Here is a 14,316-nt window from a genome sequence, read left to right on the forward strand (position 1 = left end):
GATATAATAAATATAAGTATTTTAATAATCATTTAATATTGCTCTCTCGATGTACTGAAAAAATTTATTTCATTCAAATAATCGACTATTATTCAAATAAATATTTAGTAAATAATTTTTTGAAACCAAATAAATTAATTACACAGAAAATTAAAATAAACTGCAACGCTTATTATTTTAATCCAATTTTGCATATTTTAATACAAAAATGAATTAAAATAATAAGCGTTGCAGCTAATTGGTTCAAAAAAAAAAAAAATTAAGTAATTTTTTGATGAAAATAAATATTTAAAGTTGAATCAAATAAATTTTTTTGACCATTTTTTTTAAAGTAGAAATTAATGTGTGTTTCATTTTTTTTTTTTTTGTTGACTGAAACTAATTTTATTAATACTAACCTATTTTTTTACAGACATATCCTACAAGCCACGACATCCCGTTATCGAGGGTAAGTTGTTTTCTTTAGATTTATTATTGTGTCATGAAAAGCTTATAAAAATGTATTATTAAATTTTTATAGCTTTTAACACTTCGATCTTGGAATGTTTTTTATGTTTATAAAATTCAATTTAAAATTTATCTGAAAAAAGTTATTTTATAATTTTTTTTTCTTTTATTATTTATCGAAAAAAAAAAAATCATAAATAAAGATAAAATTATCAATGAAGTCTGAATAAAATCCGGCATATTTAATTACTGAGTTTTTTTTTTTTAAACTTGAAAATTTCTCTCTATAAAATATAAATTTTTAATTTAATGTGAATTTACAAATAGAAATAGATTCGATAGTCAAGTTTTTTTTTATTACTATTATTATTATTATTATTATTTATAAACCCTATTCTTTATATTTTATATTAATAAATAATAAATGCGGGATTTTGTAATTGAGAAAAAAAAAATTTCGATCATTGTTTATTAAAAATTTTTTCTCCTTTTTTTCGATGATATAGAATATTGCATCAATTTTTATTTGAATTTGAAAAAAAAAAATTGAAACACAATCTTTGTTCTTTTGTCATAAAAATGCTGTTTCATTCCACTGAATAAACGAGCGATATTAGAGGATAGCAAAAATGGAGAGAACGCAGTCAGTGGAAAAAGGTGCAGTAAAAATTTCGCCAAAAATATTCTACGACAGGGTGCTGTTACTATAAATCGCTGCGTCCTGCCGTTCGTTTCACGTTGAAAAAAGGAGCAATAGTAAGAGAGCTTGGGGATCAGTGAGCCAAAGAGAGGGGAGGGGCACTAGAAAAAGAAGAAGCAGAATGCGACCGATAAATTACGAAAAAAAAGTTATCCGCAAGTACGCGTACTATAGGTCGACGAAGTCGACGAGAAAGAGAACGAATTTTATATATAAAAATGGATCTAAACATATAAACGCAAAATTTCAGATTTAGTATTTTTCTGTTCCTTTTTAATTTTAAATAGAAAATTTAGTTAAAAATGGAAAAATATATTTTATTTTAGAAATTCAAAATAAAGTTCATTTAATTTAAATAAAAATTATTTGCTTCAAGTAAAATATTTATTTGATAATAGTCGATTATTATTTGAATCAAATAAATTTTTTTTCTACTTATAAACGCCAAAACCCTATATTAGAATAATTTTAAAAATCCATTAGTATATAAAGAACTCTCTAAATCTGAATTAGTAAAAATGTTTACTAATTTGAATTCGCCGTTTTGAAAATTTGGACAAATAAAAATTTGGACAAATAATAAATTCGGACAAATAAAAAAACGTACAAATAAAAATTTGGACAAATAAGAATTCGGCGTTTTAAAAATTCGTAAAAATAAAAATTTGGTCAATATAAAATTTATACAAATAAAAATTTGGAAAAATAATAAATTCGGACAAATAAAAAAACGTACAAATACAAATTTGGAAAAATAAAAATTCGGCGTTTTAAAAATTCGGACAAATAAAAATTTGGACAAATAAGAATTCGGCGTTTTAAGAATTCGTAAAAATAAAAATTTGGTCAATATAAAATTTATACAAATAAAAATTTGGAAAAATAATAAATTCGGACAAATAAAAAAACGTACAAATAAAAATTTGGACAAATAAGAATTCGGCGTTTTAAAAATTCGTAAAAATAAAAATTTGGTCAATATAAAATTTATACAAATAAAAATTTGGAAAAATAATAAATTCGGACAAATAAAAAAACGTACAAATAAAAATTTGGAAAAATAAAAATTCGGCGTTTTTAAAAATTCGGACAAATAAAAATTCAGACGAATAAGAATTAGGCGTTTTAAAAATTCGTACAATTAAAAATTTGGACAAATAAAAATTCGGCGTTTTAGAAATTTCAGATTTAGTATTTTTCTGTTCCGTTTTAATTTTAAATAGAAAATTTAGTTAAAATAGAAAAATATTTTATTTAGGAATTCAAAATAAAGTTCATTTAATTTAAATAAAAATTATTTGCTTCAAGTAAATGTTTATTTGATAATAGTCGATTATTATTTGAATCAAATAAATTTTATTTCTACTTATAAACGCCAAAACCCTATATTAGAATAATTTTAAAAATCCATTAATATATAAAAAACTCTCTTAATCTGAATTAGTAAAAATGTTTACTAATTTGAATTAGTGACTCTCTTTTTGCTTGAGAATTAGATAAATTTTACTAATTGTTAGTAAAAGTTACTAATAATTAGTAAAAGTTACTAATAATTAGTAAAATTTTATTAATTCAGAAGCAAAAAGTGAGTCACTAATTCAAATTAGTGAAACATTTTTACTAATTCAGATTCAGAGAGAAAGGGGGAAAAAAAAAGTTTTTAAAGAAGATTAGTACAAATATATATGTATTCATTTCTCAAGTAAGATCAGAGAAAGTTTTCGATTCAGAAAACGAATGAACGATTCTAGTTTATACCTATATACGAAATTGATAAAAATTATTTTCAATTATAACTTTTCTCATTTAATATTTAATGTCATTTTCAAATATCCCTATATCATTCGTAATCTCTATACATTAATCATAATTTTATGTTTTTTTTTTATTTTTTTCAAAATAATAAATTTCTGCATTAATACAAAATAAATTTTTTTTTTTAATACACAGAAAAAAAGACTCAACATCATTTTCTTAAAAATCGTATTTGCTAGAAGTCATTATAATAATTGCATTTATATAGAAATCGATGGGGGAAAAAAAAAAATTATATGTAAAGTAATAAGCGACAAGTGCTTCATCATTGTTGAAAAATAATAACCGATACCACATTTTATCAGCAATATATCCGATATGAAAATGTCTAACCACTCATTGAGAGAGAGAGAGAGAGAGAGAGAGAGAGAGAGAGAGAGAGGGGGGGGGACAGAAATAAATTTACATTTTAACCCATAAAATAAAAGTGCTCACACGCGATGAATTAATTGACGCGCGGCAGTTCGATAGCAATAATGTTTTTCGAAGCTTTTCCTTTTTAGTTATTTAAATTTTAATTCAGCCTGATACATATATATATTTTGATGATAACGACCCAATTGTTTTATTAAATTTCTTTAAATATAACGAGGATTATTAAATTATAGACATTTATTTCGATATATTGTTTTATTAAAAATTAATAATTATAATAAATATTAAATTTCAATGGTGAAAAATTCAAAATTATCTAATTAAATTTTTAAAAGTGAAAGAGAGAGGGATGAGGGGGGGGGGTGGGGTGGGGTCAGTTACTATGGTCAACAATGTGTAACACACATATGCAAGCATAGAAACAGCTTCCATTAAAGTTGCCTCAGGTGTTAAAGTGTAATAAAAAAGACAACCCCTAGGACATGTTGGCCCATTCGACGGCATCGATTCGCGGAAACAACGTCGTAAAGAACACTAAGTCAGCCTTCCTTTCGCCATCGCATATAAGTAACTTGATAAAAAAAAGGAAAAAAAAAAAAAAAAAAAAAAGTTTCTCTCGCGCGGGCGCTCTACGCACATCTAATATATTGAGAATGAAATAACGAAATTTTCTAGTACGTCGTAAATTTTTTCATTTTATTACATCTCATCTACTAGGGGATTCTTTTTTAAAACACAAATTTCTTTTTTTTTGCTGAAAAAAAGAACCATGAAATGTCAGTAAAAAAAAAAAAATATGCGACTAAATTTTAAATCGAATAGATAACTAATGAATGCGCATAGTATAAAAAAGAAATTTTTTTTTCAAGATTCAAAAAATTTAACCTCTCTAGAAAATGATTTTAATATTTATTTTCATAAAAGAGTTTGTATTTTGTAAATATATTTCTATATGTTTACAAAAATTTTTGCATATAAATAGAAAAAAAAGAGGAATAATAGTTTTTTTTACAATTTTTTTTTTTGAAATAATTATTTAATACTAGAAAATGGAAATAATCATTTCTGACGTTATAAACGTTTAATTTTGTTAGTAGAACAAGTCAATATTTAATCTGACTTTTTGAATTTTTGGTAATTTTATCAGTAGTACAAGTACAAGTACTATTTTCTTTTTTCTCAGTAGTACAGGTAAATATTGTATCAGACATTTAAAATTTTTTCTAGTGTTCTCAGTAGTTAAAGTCGATTTTAGTCAGACATTACAGACAAATTAGAAAATTTAACAGGAAAACATTTAAAAAAATTTCTAGTTTTCGCAGTAGTAAAAGTCGATTTTAGTCAGACATTACAGATAAATTAGACAAATCAGGAAAAATAAATATTTAGTCAGAATTTCTGGATGTTTGAAATTATCTCAGTAGATCAAATCAATATTCGATTCTACTTATTTCGACAATTTTGCAATTTTTTTTCAGTAGTAGAAGCCAATATTCAATCAGACATTTTTTATTTTTTTTCTCAGTAGTAAAAGTAAATTTTGTATCAGACATACTAAATTTTTATAGTTTGCTTAGTAGTAAAAAGTTGATTTTATTCAAACATTACAGCTAATTAAAAAAATCAGTAGTAAAAGTAAATATTTAGTCAGACTTTTTAAATTTTTTCAGTAGTGTAAGTAAATATTGTAGCAGACATTCTAAATTTTTTCTAGTTTTTTTTAGTAGTACAATTCGACATTAGTCAGACATTACAGCTAAATGAGAAAATCAGTAGTAAAAGTCAGTTATTTAGTCAGACTTCCAAAGTTGTTCGGAATTTTCTCAGTAGTACAAGTCATTATTTACTTCTACTTATTTTTAACCATTTTTAATTTTTCAGTAGTGCAAGTACTATTTTCATTTTTTTCAGTAGTACAAGTAAATATTGTATCGGACATTTTAATTTTTTTCTAGTTGTCTCAGTAGTAAAAGTCGATTTTCGTCAGAAATTGCAGAAAAAAATCAGTAGTAAAAGCAAATATTTAGTCAGTCATTCTTAATTTTTAAAAAATATTTTCAGTAGATCAAATCAATATTCGTTTCTACTTATTTCGATATTTTTGCAATTTTTTTCACTAGCAGAAGCCAACATTTAATCAGACTTTTATTACTTTTTTTTCTCAGTAGTAAAAGTAAATTTTGTATCAGACATACTAAATTTTTATAGTTTGCTTAGTAATAAAAATCGATTTTACTTAAAAATTACAGCTTAATTAAAAAAATCAGTAGTAAAAATAAATATTTAGTCAGACTTTTAAAATTTTTTCAGTAGTGTAAGTAAATATTGTAGCAGGCATTTAACTAAATTTGAGACAAAGAAAAAGAAAACAAAAAAATTTATACATAATTTTTTTCCCCCTTTGGATGTTTTACTTAATGTCAAGAACAAAAGAAAATAACAATTACCAAGAACATTCTTTAGAGAAAATCTCATTTTTTTAAATCTCTTCAAACTCAACTAAATATTTACAGTTTTGTTTTAAATAAATAAAAAAAAAAAATAAGTGATATTGTTTTAACATGACGAACAAAAGCAAGTGACTCTCATTCTTAGAGGTATATATATAAGGTAGAATTTTGAGTTTTAATCTCCACATGGCCTTTCATTTTCAAGTACTTTGCCTGGAGAAGGTTAAGACTTAACGGTCGGTTAAACTTAACTGACGGTACGGTCCGATGCACCTCGGGGAAGAGAAACCCTGCAACGTGATTAAAAGATTTTACGTCAGTTTTAAAATAGGCCATAACGCCTTGGGGCTTAGTTCTACCTCATGCCTCCCCTCTCCTTCTACTTTTCGTTTGTACTCCCTTCATGAAACCATTAAATTAAAGTCCCTTTATAGAAATCTCCGACCTGTCCTCTAACATAATTCTATATATTTCAAAATAATTTTCTTTTTCTTTTTTTGCATCCCGCATGTCGTTTCTCACGTTTCTTTCTTAAGTAATATTTTATTATTTTCTACAGTGAGATAACTAATTTTCAAAAAAAAAAAAATTTTTATTTTTTTAGTAGTCTGATTAAATGTTTACTTGTTCTACTGATATAATTATAAAAAGATATATAGAACGTCTGACTGAATATTTACCTGTACTACTAAGAAATCTACAAAAATTTAGCATACAATATTTATTTATACTACTGAAAAATAATTGAAAAAATCTGACTAAATATTTGTCTTTACTACTGTTTTTAATATTTAATTAATTATATCCGATTAAAATTGATTTCTCCTACTGACATAATATGGATGAAATATTTACTTCTTCAATTATTTAATTTTTTTAATACTAAATCCTTGCTTTCACTATTTTTTTATACTTTATTTATTATGTCTGACTACGCCTGATTTGTACTACTTCAAAAAATAAAAAAAGATTAAACAAGGATTACTATTGATAAAATTACTAAAAACAAAGAAAAGTCGAATTAAATATTGACTAGTACTACTGACAAAATTAAAAACCTTTAGAATGTATGACTAAATATTTACTTGTACTACTGATATAATTATAAAAATATTTATAGAACGTCTGACTGAATATTTACCTGTACTACTAAGAAATCTACAAAAATTTAGCATGCAATATTTATTTATGCTATTGAAAAATAATAAAAAAAATTTGACTAAATGTTTATCTCTACTACTGTTTTTAATATTTTATTAATTATGTCCGATTAAAATTGATTTCTCCAACTGAGATAATAATAAACATTTGGATGAAATATTTACTTCTTTAATTATTTAATTTTTTTAATACTAAATATTCGCTTTCACTATTTTTTTTATACTTTATTTATTATGTCTGACTAAACCCGATTTGTACTACTTCAAAAAATTAAGAAAAATTAACCAAGGATTACTACTGATAAAATTACTAAAAAGAAATATAAGTCGAATTTAATATTGACTAGTACTACTGACAAAATTAAAAACCTTTAGAATGTCTGACTAAATATTTACTTGTACTACTTAAAAAAAAAAGAATAGAGAAACTCTTATTAAATATTATACATCTCTAAATTATACCCCTCTTTGCCTAAACTATCTGATTGTAAAGCACCCAATAGCAGGGTTTCATTCATCCTGATATGACCTCATGTACCTACCTATCAGATTCCATCTATACCAGCGCAACAATGGACGTTTAATCGATGATAAATCGTTCTCGATACATACATACAGTAAATATTATTCTAAAGCGAGTGCGACAGGTATATATATATATATATATATAGATTAAAACAATACTCTCCTGCTAATTCTACCTTTCTACTTAAAGTTTTAAAAATTCACAATGGAACAACTTGGAACAATGCCTTTTTGGGATTTTCATGAAAGAGTAAAGCTCTGAAATAGAAATTTTTTTTTTTTTTTTTTTTTTTTTGAACTTTTAAATATACAGTTTAGAGTGAAAGCTTAGTTTTATAAAACTCTCGGTAGACTTTCCAAAGAAACTTTATATTAAAAACTAATACATATTCTATATATAGTTAATTCACATAGTAAAATTTTAAATATTCTAAAAACTTCTTTGATAAAGAATACATTAATTATCTAATTAACCAGTTTACATTTTTAGAAAATAGAAGTAATATGTTACCCTTTTTATAGGTTAAAATATGTGGACCATATATATATATATATATATATATATATATATATATATATATATATATATATAGAACTTTTGCAGCTTTGTTCGTTTAACATTCGCGAGTAATTAAGATTTCTTTGAAGTTGCTGTTATTTTCGCATCGCTTTCACTTCAGTCTTTTACTAGAAAACAGAATTTTCTGCTTAGAGAGCTTGTATATATATATATATATATATATATATATATATATATATATATACACATAGCAAAGTACTTTTTATTTACATTTATACGTTAAGTGGAGCGGGAAATTTGTAATTAAATTCATTAAAATAATTAAAGACCATGCGCAATATTTGCAATGAAGCTAAAATTGAAACAACCAATAAAGTCATTTTGCAAAGAAAAAAAATAAAAATTATTAGTAATAAATCATAAACAAGCAAATAGTACAAATAAACGATAATAAAAAAAATTATTAGTAACAATAAAAAAATATTAATAAACAATAATACAAATTATTAGTAATAATAATAAAAATTGGAATAAATAATAATTTTGTTTTGGAGAATTAGCGACAATTTATAATATAAATCATATCGTGTATATATATATATATATATAGAGGAAATCTCGAGAACTAGCAAGTGCAATACATCGAAGTCGTTGTTCGTAAATCACAGCCCTCAAGAGAGCCATGATTCAGTCACAGTGTTTGCTTACGAGAGTTAACCCACTTGCTACCTACTAGTAATTTAAGGTGGAAATAATTTCGCGACAAAAAAAAGAAAAGAACATTAGAAATAGATTGTTCTGGGACTATCTTGTTCTACAATTAGTGAGTAATCACATTAACAAATTAAGGGGTTATTTCCAGCTTTATACAATTAGGTCATCAGTTTCATTCCTGACAACTGCACTTTATAAAAAAATCCCTCTCATTTATATATTCTTGCCACATTTAATTGCTAAGTGCATTTACTTTTTTTGTCCATTTTACATATATATATATATAAATATATATATTAAACAATAATTATTTCAAAAAGTTAAAATTATTATTACTATTAAATTTGATAATTTTTTTTAATTAAAAGATTTACTTGCACTACTGAAATTTTTTTATTAATTCTTAATATACGTTTACTTTTACTACTGTTTTTTTTTTAATTTACCTATTATGTCTGATTAAACCCGATTTACACTACTGAAAATATTACAAAAATGTAAAAAGTCTTAACTAAATATTTTGTATTACAAACTGTTTTTCCAATTTTTCTATATTATGTCTGACTTTATATCTAATTGCACTACTGAAAAATTAAAAAAAAAAAGGTTAAAAATAAGTAGAAGTAAATATTGACTTGTACTACTGAGAAAATTCGGAACTATTTGGAAAGTCTGACTAAATAATTACTTCTACTACTGATATTCTAATTTAGCTGTAATGTCTGACTAATGTCGAATTGTACTACTAAAAAAATAGAAAAAATTTGAAATGTCTGCTACAATATTTACTTATACTACTGAAAAAATTTAAAAAGTCTGACTAAATATTTACTTTTACAACTGATATTTTAATTAGCTGTAATATTTGAATAAAATCAACTTTTTACTACTAAGCAAACTAAAAAAATTTAGTATGTCTGATATAAAATCTACTTTTACTACTGAGAAAAAAATAAAAAATGTCTGATTGAATATTGGCTTCTACTACTGAAAAAAAAGTTGCAAAAATGTCGAATAAAGTAGAATCGAATATTGATCTATTGAGATAATTTTAAACATCCAGAAAGTCTGTGTAAATATTTACTTTTACTACCAAGCAAACTATAAAAATGTAGAAAGTCTGATACAAAATTTACATGTACTACTGAGAAAATTCTAAACAATTCTGGAAATCTGACTAAATAATTACTTTTACTGCTAATTTTTTCAATTTTGCTGTACTGTCTGACTAAAATTAACTTCTACTACTTTTTCGACTTGTTCTACTGAGAAAAAATTTAAAAATTAAGAATGTCTGACGAAATATTTACTTTTACTACCAAGCAAATTATAAAAATCTAGAAAGTCTGATACAAAATTTACTTGTACTACTGAAAAAATTGAAAAAAAAGATTAAAAATAAGTAGAACTAAATATTGACTTGTACTACTAAGAAAATTTCGAACAATTCTGGAAGTCTGACTAAATAATTACTTTTACTACTGATTTGTTTAATTTTGCTGTAATGTCTGGCTAAAATAGACTTTTACTACTTATTCGACTTGTTCTACTGAGAAAAATTTTAAAAATTAAGAATTTCTAACAAAATATTTACTTTTACTACCAAGCAAATTATAAAAATCTAGAAAGTCTGATACAAAATTTACTTGTACTACTGAAAAAATTGAAAAAAAAGATTAAATATAAGTAGAACTAAATATTGACTTGTACTACTAAGAAAATTTCGAACAATTCTGGAAGTCTGGCTAAATAATTACTTTTACTACTGGTTTTTTTAATTTTGCTGTACTGTCTGACAAAAATCGAACTTTTACTACTGAGAAAAGTAGAAAACTTTTGAATGTCCGATGCAATATTTACCTGTACTACTAAGAAAAAAGAAAATAGTACTTGTACTACTGATAAAATAACTAAAAGGCAGACTAAATATTGACTTGTACTACTGACAAACTTAAAAACGTTTCGAATGTCTGATTAATTGTTTACTTATACTACTGAAAAAATTACAAAAATACGAAAAATCTGATTAAATATTTACTTTTACTACTGTTTTTTTAATACTTTATTTATTATTTCTTAATGATTACAAAAAAAATACAAATTATTCTTAATACAATAATTAGTTTATAAAAAATTTGTATATTTTATATTTTCTCTTATTGATATTAATGGATATAAATGGAAAGCAATTGACAGGACATATTTTATGGTCCTCCATTTTGTGTATGTGGCAATGTTAGAGAGGGAAGAATGGACGCACTTTAGAAGGGATTTTAACAAGAGCGTATGTGTTTGGATTAGGTCGTTTGGATTCTCGAAAACTGTTGTATATATATATATGTACAGCATTAACAGTAGAAGCAGTAGTAGTAGTAGCCTTCTGGTAATAATAATAACGGTAGTCGTGCTAATAACTTATCATATACGGCGGTTGTATAATGTCGTTGTACGATGCAAATTTTGGCCACAATGCACTGCTTGAAACCTAAAGTCTCTCGCGCGCATCAGACTTAACACATTAACATACATAAGGCGCTCAGGAGCTGTATGGTAAATTACAAAGTCGAATGTACTTCTCGCCCCAAAAGACAAAACTAATTGCTCCAATCTGTATAATCTCTTGAAACTTTCCTTTTTGTTTGATAGAAGAAATCTACCCCCCCCCCAAAAAAAAAAAATTATGTATATTATAGCAAGTTTTTGAAGGAAAAAAAAAAGAAATAGATTTTTTGGGAAAAAGACATTATCCTGGATATAAGGTACGAAAAGAGAGTTAAACTTTAGAAAAAAAAGAAGATTAACCTTTTGTCTAGTGGCAGACTATGGTGCTCCTTTGTTCGAGTTGAGCACTCTGTCGCGACACTCAGTTTTTGTCCAGGTTGGCCCGTTTCTCTCTCTCTCTCTCTCTCTCTCTTTTCTCATCCCTTTTACCAACTATACAGCTAACTGTGCGGCCAGCAGGTTCGCGTCTAGGCATGCCAGAAAGTTAAATCCTACGAGTTCTACTTGAAGTATTTTAACTCGACAGCGTAAAACACCACAGTGGATAAATCCACTTTGTGAATGAACTTCTATTTCCCTGTACAATTATTCCAAGCATACATATGTTTCAATTTTTTATTCACATTTTTCTAATTTAGTATAAATTTCCTTTATATATATATATATATATATATATATATATATATATTTTCATATAAAATTAATAGAGCAAACAGGTGCAATATTCTATGTAAGAAATAAGAATAGAATTTTTCTCTCTCAACAGAGTCAGAGAAATGCAATTGTCTCTAAGTAAATTACGATTCGAAGTAAAATCTCGAGAGTTTAAACAAGGCAATAAGTGTTCAATACGTTCCAGTTAATACTGACCTAATCTTCTTAAATATAAACTCAATAAATTACTCCACAAAATGTTTTTCTAAAAAAATTAAAGAAAATGACTTTTTTTTCTGAGAAAAGAAACACAATCTTATTTTACACTCTCTAAATCTGAAATATAGTAAAAAATTTTAACTAATTTTAATTTTTTGCCATGAAATTAGTCAAATTTGACTAATTAATAGTGAACATTTTTTTTTTTTTTACTACCGAATTAGTAAAATTTAACTAATTCAAAAAAGTGAGTTACTAATTAAAAAATTTTTACTAATTCAAATTTAGAGAGACAAATAAATTATATATTCTTTTTTATTCACAATATAAATCATTTCTATTTATATATTTCATTATACATTTACTCATGTATGACTATTATCGTCATTATAATATAATCCCCCCCTTTACAGGGATTTGGTCATGTTATAATATCGGATAATATAGAGATAAGCATAAATTTACAAATGATCATTTTGAATTATGCATATAATATGGAAAATTATACAAGATAAACTTATATTCTATATTTAATATTATATATTTCTTTGATATTATATATATATATATATATATATATATATATATATATATATATATATATTTAGAAATATTATCAGCTTTGAGATACAAAATTCGGTATAGAATTGCAAAATTAGTAGTAATAAAATTTAACTTTATATTTTTTTATTTTTTAAATTCTTACTTTAAAAAAGAAAACAAATCTATTTGGATAAAAGAATTTTAGATTTTTTATTTACATACATGTGAATTATATGAAAGAGAAGTAAAATTTTTTTTCAAAAAGCATGTTCACATTAAAAATAAATTTGAAGGAAAAAAAAATTAATATATAAATATTAGTTCGAAAAAAACTTTTATTCCAAAAAATATTTTTTATATAAAGCAAAAAAAAAAAATACCAAGGATGACATTATGTACGACTTAAACCGTTTAGTATTACTGATAAAAATTACAAAAATTTAAAAGGTCTGACTAAATATTTAATTTTTAGATATAATGTCTGACTAAAATCGACTTTAACTACTGAAAAACATATATGTAATATTATATCAGTAGTATAAACCAGCTTTAGTCAGACATAATAATTAAATTTAAAAATAAGTAGTAAAAGTAAACGTTTAATCAAACTTTCTTAATTTTTGTTCTTTTTTCCCATTATTAAACAGTAAATATTACAAATTGTTAGAAAAATTTTTCACATGTTAAAAATAAACATATATATAAAGTTTCTAATATAAATTTTGATAAGAAAACAACTAATTTGATGTGCGACAAAAAGATTCATCAATTATGATGGATAATTGAAGGATAATTAAGAGACGATGGAAAGAAATGGTGCGAGCACGATAAAATTAAAGTTAGGACGTTTTAAAGATAAAAACAAACTTTTCCCATTTAATAGTAAGTTTGGAGTCTAGTTTAAGTATAGAACCTCAACGTAATTCGTGCCAACGTTGCGGCGAGTCCTCCTTACTCTCCTAACCATATAATTATTTAAAAACTTTGATACCATACTTGCTGTAGGTAAAAAATTATCACTAGATCACTCTTGTCGCCATAGTATATATATATATATAAAATGAAACAGAAAGAGAGAGAGAGAGAGAGTCAACTTTAGCAAACAAAATTTCAAACTGTAACTTCAAATGTCCATATAGATAATACGCTTCCGGTTATTTTTGGCAATTTTCCTCTATTCAATTCTATATACATATATGCTTCAAAAGGAAAATAATCCGTGTTCACGACATAGGAGCCATTTTCTCATATTCATACACTGATATTATTTAAAAAAATTAATTTTTTTTTAGTTTTTAAAATTTTGCAATTGCAAAACATTTTTAATTTTGTTTTATTACAAAAATTATTTAAAAGTTAAACTTTATTCCACTAAAAAGTATATTTTATACAAACAATTTCTTCCGTACACAGTCTATTTAAAATTTTCAAAAAAAATTCAGTAGTACAAACCGTCTTTAGTCAGACATAATAAATAAAGAATAAAAAACACTAGTAAGAGTAAAGATTTAACCAAATTTTCATTTCAAAATATTGTTACGCGATATTGACATATATCGTATTCCGATCGTTTCCTACCACCCTAAATTTTTTTCTACACTCGATTTTCTGAATAAACACTAAAAATTTCACATTTACCCCACGCTGCTGGGCCTTTTTTATGGCAATAAAAATTGTTACTATTTTTTTTGT

General features: G+C 24.6%; 1 protein-coding gene across 8 annotated transcripts in view; it reads left to right on the forward strand.

The window, feature by feature from the left end:
• LOC127277400 (agrin-like) overlaps nt 1-14,316 on the forward strand; it is a 260,690-nt gene that overhangs the window by 104,085 nt on the left and 142,289 nt on the right. For all 8 annotated transcript variants that reach the window (XM_051298541.1, XM_051298515.1, XM_051298526.1 and 5 more), the window contains one exon: nt 413-448. Coding sequence is in view for 6 of the 8 variants with exons in the window: in XM_051298515.1 (XP_051154472.1) it covers nt 413-448 (36 nt within the window). In the remaining 2 variants the exon portion in view is untranslated. The remainder of the gene's footprint in view (nt 1-412; nt 449-14,316) is intronic.

The sequence above is a fragment of the Leptopilina boulardi genome, unplaced genomic scaffold (assembly GCF_019393585.1).
Source record: "Leptopilina boulardi isolate dan_hultmark-lab unplaced genomic scaffold, ZJU_Lbou_2.1 LbouV2_110, whole genome shotgun sequence".
In the NCBI taxonomy this organism is placed as follows: Eukaryota; Metazoa; Arthropoda; class Insecta; order Hymenoptera; family Figitidae; genus Leptopilina; species Leptopilina boulardi.